Below are 7,229 nucleotides of genomic sequence, written 5' to 3' on the forward strand. Positions count from 1 at the left end.
TCCTGATGAGCTTTTTCTACAAAAAAGCCCTGGTCTTACCATACCCCAGATCACTTCTGGGTTTTCCCTGGAAGTAACACCACGACACAAGGCCCCGATTCCGCGGGAGCGGAAATTGGGGCTCGAAAGCGGGGGGAATTCCACCCCCCCCGGGGGCATTTGGCAGCCCTAATGTGATGGCTGGAGACCTCCTGCTATTACAACTGATCTTCAGGCAAAAAGATATAAATTCACCCGGAGAACATGGCTGCTTTGGAAGACGGACTCTATGGAATTATACCCCATTGAAGTCCCTGTGCTCCCCACACCCTGCCCTCCTTAGGCTCCACCCTCCAAATCTCCAGTTATTTCCCATCCCAGATCTGGCAACCCCTCGACATGTGATTGGGGCAGACCTAGGTTTAAACTAAACAGATTTCTAGAGTTGTGTCCTGGGGCCCAAGCATAATTTCTTGGCATCCAATACACATTTAGAATGCTCACCACTTCCACAATACTATCCTATACATATGAACTCATTATCATGAAAAAGAGGTTTCTGTTTTATTTCTGAATTTACCTAAATAGACCACATCATGGCAATGGACTTACAGTCCGTCCTGGCCTCCTCCGGACTCTAGAAAAAAGGAGCCCATTCTCTCCCACCCATGCTTGGGCTCCAGTCAATGTCTAATTTAGCCTGAAGAAAAGACATGTATACTTAGGGTTTTATTAATGCTGCTGGGGAACATCAGGCTATTTCTTTCTCTTTTTAGAAGCATTTATCCTTATCGATATATTTCTTGAGCAGTCTTTGTTCATTTACTCTTTGAATGTAGGAATATCGAACAGGATAGTGCCTGAATGACATTTTTGAAATAATTTGCTTAATTTTCTGCCTCTGGATGTCTAGGAAAAATCCCATAAACTTAATTCAATTGCTTTCTGATTTTGTTTTTAGGTTAACAAAGCCATTATCCTTTGCAGACTGTGTTGGAGATGAGCTACCATGGGGATGGGAAGCCGCATACGACCCTCAGATTGGTGTCTACTATATCGACCACATAAACCGTAAGTGTTTTCTCTAAGTGCTGTATTGATTATATAAGAAAAGCTTAGCCAGATTAGACTCTGTTGTTAGACTCTTTAACAAGGACTGGAAGAAGAAAGATTTCTTATGAGACAGTTGAAATTCCCCACAGCAATTCTCTTAGTACATTTACTAAGAAAATAAACCATTGTCTATCACTGCTTCCCCCCATGCCTAATTAAAATATTTTTATATCCTTCTACCTGTCAAGGACATTATGAACAAGGGGTGGAGTAAACAAGAGGGCTCACAATTACACAACAGTGTACAAACCTTTAAACTGTGTTACTAATTAAAAACTTTTTTGGTGTATATTCAGACATAAGAAATAGCTGTCCTCCTTTGACTAAAGGCAATGTTCTAATTGGTTGCGAGTGTCTGCTGTTTGGGTGAGACAGTTTTGAAAGCCCGAAGCAAAGATCAGGATGTGCTGGAACACTCTACAATTCACATTTTTATAGGAAACGTTATTGAGTAATGACATGCCAGAATCAGTTTAATGCAGCAGTTTTCAAACAATGGAGTCTTCAAAGAGATCAGCGTTTCAGTTGGGGTTTCCAGTTCTAGCTTGCAGGTGACCTGTGGTTCGCACAAACCATTTTGCTCAGTTCAGTTGTAATGGCAAACGACAAGAGAGAAAGTATCAGGATGTGCAAGGGGGAGAGCACACTAGTTCTACACTTGTCTAATCTTCCCCTGCATTGCGCAGTCACAGGGGGATTTTGTATTTGTTCTAGGATAGAATACAATGGGGCCCCAGCATACCTTACTAGCACTCTGTGCCATCTGGCTACATGCCCTACAGCATGACCCATGCCCATCTGTAACCTGTAGGGGCTTCTTCGGTAATGTTGATGTGCAAGAAGTTCCTTGGAGGAATTTTTTTTGGAAAGTACTGATTGACTGACAGATGTGAGCGCAATGAAGCGTTATAGAAGGTTATTTGTTATTCGTTGCTTTGTGCTATCAGAAAACTGGTTTTCTGAAATAAATAAGTGCATATTTTATATAATGACAAACAGTCTGGTGCCGGGATAGGATAGGATCTGGACTTTAACACAAAGGACTGATGTAATCTAAAGTAATTTAGAAATACAAATGTAACACTTCACAGAGCAGCAAGAAGCAAAAGTACCTGGGTGTGGTCAAGTGCACCAGTTTTGACCTGAGGCATAGACATTCATTTGTGCACTGTAATGTCAAAGTAATTCCTGTTATTTCACTATAATGTAAGCATTTCTGTTTTCTGTGCTGCACAAGTATTACCTATTCAAAAATAATGACCATTGCAATAACTTTTTAAAATATATCTGGCACCTGTACTTTAGGTCTTAAGAACATAAGGGAAGCCATGTTGGATCAGGCCAATGGCCCATCCAGTCCAACACTCTGGGCCACACAATGACCAATAACCAGGTGTCATCAGGAGGTCCACCAGCAGGACCAGAGCTCCAGAAGCCCTCTCACTGTTGCCCCCCAAACACCAAGAATACAGAGAATTCCTGCCCCAGACATAGTATTCTGTCTATACCTTGTGGCTAATAGCCACTGAAGGACCTCTGCTCCATATGTTTATCTAATCCCCTCTTGAAGTTGTCTATGTTTGTAGCTGCCACCTCTTTTTGTGGCAGTGAATTCCACGTGTTAATTACTCTTTGAGTGAAGTACTTTATCTGTTTTAACCCAACTGCTCAGCAATTTCATTGAGTGCCCACAAGTTCTTGTATTGTGAGAAAGGGAGAAAAGTACTTCTTTCTCTACCTTCTCTATCCCATGCATAATTTTGTAAACCTCTATCATGTCACCTCTCAGTAATTGTTTCTCCAAGCTAAAGAGCCTTAAGCTATTTAACCTTTCTTCATAGACAAGGTGTTCTGTCCCCTTAATAATTTCAGTTGCCCTTTTCAGCACTTTTTCCAAAGCTATAATATTCTTTTTAAGGTGTGGTGACCAGAACTGCACACAGTATTCCAAATGAGGCTGCATCATTGATTTATACAGGGGCATTATGATACTGACTGATTTGTTTTCATTCCCCTTCCTCATAATCCCCAACATAGCTTTTGCCTTTTTTATTGCTGTCGCACACTGTGTCGACATTTTCAGTGAGTTATCCCCCATGACTCCAAGATGTCACTCCTGGTCAGTCTCTGCCAGTTCAGACCCCATCAATGTATATTTATAGTTAGGATTTTTGGCTGCAATATGCATTACTTTGCACTTGCACACATTGAACCTTTGATCTGCTAGGCGATCATGAACTCCCAGAGTTAAACCTCCTTTTGGGCACACTATTTCCACCCATAGCGTTTCTGTAAGCAAATCTATTTCTCTTACACTCTCAGTCTTACCAGACTATATACTCTCTCCGACATACATAGTCACTCCACCTCCAACCGTTCCTTCCCTATCCTTCTGATATAATTTATATCCATGAATCACTGTATCCCACTGATTTTTGTCATCCCACCAAGCTTCTGAAATGCCTACACTGTCTATATTCTTCTCTGACACTAAGCATTCCAGCCCCCCCCATTTTACCTCAGACTCTTCTAGCATTTGTATACAAACATCTATATTTCCCAGACACCTTAGACCTGCAATGGGCCAGGCAGTAAATATTGTTTGTTACTCTTTTTATACCAGTTCTGGAAGAGTAACCATGCTAGATTGGCTAGATTCCAATCCAGCAGCACCTTAGAGACTCACAAGATTTTCAGGGTATAAGCTTTTGAGAGTCAGAGCTGTCTTCATCAGATATGTGTTAGATTGTAGCCGCAAAAAAGAAAAATAAACTAAAAATTATCATTGGCATCTGCAACCGTAGAGTCTCATGTATGTATACTCATACAAAATGAAATAGGTTTCTTAGGGCCTATAGCAGTTCTTACCAAAAGAAGGAAAGGATAATTGACCCTGATAAATGTTGGAAGGTGGCTTTCTACATCATACATGACAGTTATTTCATAACCTTGGGTCAAGAGTGAACCTAAAATTAAATTTCTGTTAAAGCAAATCCTCATAAAAATGCACCATCATGTAGTGTACTAAAAGATCACAGACTTCGGGCCCAAAGGATGAGGAAACAAACAAGGTATATGGTACGTACAACTCATAGCAAATCTGAATCCGAGACACCCTGTTGGAATTTAGTTGCACAGCAAGCCTTTACCAGAAATCACATATCGCACCTGAACACAAGGAAATACAGACATTTTTAATGAATTCCACACCCTACCCACCTACCACAGCTCTTTCTTTTCTTTTCTTTTTGAAAAGTGTTTGATGGAGGACAGTGGAATGGGTGTGCTTTTGTTTAGGTAAACTGATTTATCTTCTTTGTTAGAGAGTAAAGAATCAGGTACTTTTTTATATAATTTTTTATTACGTTCTATAACACATATATAAAAACAAACATAAACATAAACATACAACAGACATGAAACCCTCCACCCTCTAACCCCTGTCCATTTAATATTTTTACTTCTACACCACTTTAATTAATTATATATTTTTATATTTTGTAGCTAATCTTCGTTCTGTTAAAAACAAATTAAATCTCTCTGATAAGTATTTATTTTCTGGCCTCTTATTTCAAGACGAATATATACTTCTAATCCTGTTGAGACCCTCCACTCCAGCATACTCAAAAGGTTTCAAACTGATTTACAACTGTAGCTTTTTATCACCAACATCTCTACCACCAACATGTGTTTAAGAAAAACTGAATCATCTTCAATACATATATTTATATTTAATTTCTCTGTCCAACCGTTCCTGGGTCGCTATTTTTCCTGGTTAAGTCCTTCGGAAGCCAGTGTAATAAATTGGCTATGCGCCTTCAGTTTCTCCCACTGAGTGGAGGACATCTTGTGTGGGTGTTTCCAACCCCTTCCTTAGGGAGGCAGGAACAGAAACTTCACTTCCCGTCCACTAGGTGGCTGGTCTCCTCAGCTCCAGTTTCGTTCCTGCCTCTAAAGGGAGCGCAGCACCTTGCTAGCACTAGTGCTTTTCAACGCTTATTTTTCCTACCCAGCTACTGTATTCTACTTTACCTTATTCTATTCTAGTCTAAAAAAGCTTCCATCTTCGTCCCTGCTCTCTGCTTTGCCTTTTTTCTCTTCTCCCTCACCTCCTCCGACGCCCCATCTGGGGCATGTCGGATCGAGAAGACTCGGACGGCTTCTTCTCTGACTCAGAAAGAGGCAACGTCCTCATGCCGGCAAAAGACGATCAACGGAGAGGGAAAGAGAACCCTTCCACCCCCTCCGCAAATGCGCGCACTTCAGACCCGAAGGAGCAGCGATCCAGAAAAAGGCCTCATTCCCCGACGAAGGCGCACGATGCGGGCGCCATTTTAAATCAACCGGCAAACAACAGAACCCCGGAGGAAACCGGGAGGGGCTGCGGGGCGGCTTTCGCTGCACCCATATGCCAGAGCATGAGCTCAAATGTATTATTATTAAACTTGGCAAGCGCACAGGAGGCTGAAGTAGCGGGCTGCTCCCAGACGGAGAACCCCCCCGACGCGAATGTGAGTACTCCCGAAAATGGCGCGAAAGGGCAGTTAACTCCTGAGGTGATGCAGTTCATTAGACAAGCTATGCGGGAGGAGGTAGCCACCCTTAATCGCATGTCCCTCATAGAATCTGCCTGCGCAGAACACGTTCATCCCCATACTGGCCACTACATTCAGGGAACCCCATCAGATCCGTACCCTGATTCAGAAAGGCCACGTTGGCCCACTAAGGCAGCTAGAAAGGAGCACCACTGCCATGAGAGGGAAGAGCAGGCCTATGATATGTCCCAGTTGGGGGAAAGCGAAATGGATGACAGAGAGGAGGGAGAATTTTTCTCTGATGAGGAGGCTGAGGATACCAATTGTCCGTTCTCTAAATTGGCATTAAGTTGTAATTCTTTTCTGCATTGATTTTCCATATCCTCGCTCCTATGCCGCTGACCTTTGTATTCATTGTCTTTTTTTTGCTTTTTTATGTCCCCGTTCAGAGCCTTTTTAAGATGAAAACCTTTTGTTCTTCTTGGTTCTGTCTTTATTTTATTTTCCTTTTTCTTCCTCTTTTCTTTCTTGCTCCGTACATCTAGCAAACAAACTTTTCCAACTTGTCTCGTTTTCCGTCCTGCCTTATCCACTCTGTCCTCCTTTCCCTCTGTCCTGATCCCTGAATCCTGCTCGCATACATCGCTCTCTCCAAGACCAGAGGGGCTGCCTTGATGTTCCCTCTCCTGTTTGACTTGTTGAAATTATTTCCTCTCCGGAGCGTCTTTCTGCTCGCTTACACTGTTCTTTTTGACAGAAGAGCACTTTAAATTTTCCCATACTTGGTCAAGCGCTTTATTTAGCTCAGCTTGTAATGTATTTTGAAATTTATCGGAGCTAAGCTCATGTAATATAACGACCCGCACCTTATCGCATACGGCAGTCAGCTCCACTGTCTCAAAACTTCCGCTCAGTTTACTCCAGGTATTTACAATTAGGTGGTCAGGTAAACAAATAAGCAAATAGTTCAAGTAGTTTAAACAGAGTACATCTCCATAGGATTTCTGTAGTTTTATGTTATAGTTCCTTATCGTTTCTAATATTAGGTCCAACAGGCAATTTTTCTTACCCCAAACCTCTTATCACGCTGCCCGAGTATCTTCCTGGCCGCTTTCTTTAACGATGGGGGAAAGAATACCGCCGAAAAAGCAGAGAAGGGGTAATCAGTAACTGTGTCCACTTCAGTTAGATTAGATAATTTCCTTCGGGGTGGCGTGAAGACAAAACAAAACTCAGAATAATCACCCAGAGTGAAGGTTAAAATCGCGGCTGGCTGCTGCTGAGGAAACATGGCGGCCATGTTTCTGCTGCCTGGCTCTCCTGCTTCGGGGCGAGCCGGACTCGCCCCCCCGCCCTTGCCTTGGGAACGGGGGGGCGGCCAAGCCTCCTGCTCTCGCTCTCCCTCCAGGAGAAGCGAGCGGAGCTCCCCCGAACATCGGGGGGCTCCTAAGAAGCGCGCAGGAGAGAGGCGTTCTCCGGAGCACCGAGAAAACGCGCCCGGGTGCAGCGCCGCACCACTAGAAGTCCAAGAATCAGGTACTTAAATGCTCGCTTGGTGGGGGGCGGAGCGACGTCGATTATGACAGTCGCATAACCGGAGAG

The 7,229-nt window shown here is 43.1% G+C and overlaps 1 protein-coding gene across 1 annotated transcript in view; it reads left to right on the forward strand.

Moving 5' to 3' along the window:
• WWC2 (WW and C2 domain containing 2) overlaps window positions 1-7,229 on the forward strand; it is a 197,167-nt gene that overhangs the window by 59,297 nt on the left and 130,641 nt on the right. Inside the window, exon 2 of the mRNA XM_015426965.1 lies at window positions 941-1,050. Coding sequence (XP_015282451.1) covers window positions 941-1,050 — 110 coding nt within the window. The remainder of the gene's footprint in view (window positions 1-940; window positions 1,051-7,229) is intronic.

This window comes from Gekko japonicus, unplaced genomic scaffold, assembly GCF_001447785.1.
Source record: "Gekko japonicus isolate JY-2015 unplaced genomic scaffold, Gekko_japonicus_V1.1 scaffold185, whole genome shotgun sequence".
NCBI lineage: Eukaryota > Metazoa > Chordata > Lepidosauria > Squamata > Gekkonidae > Gekko > Gekko japonicus.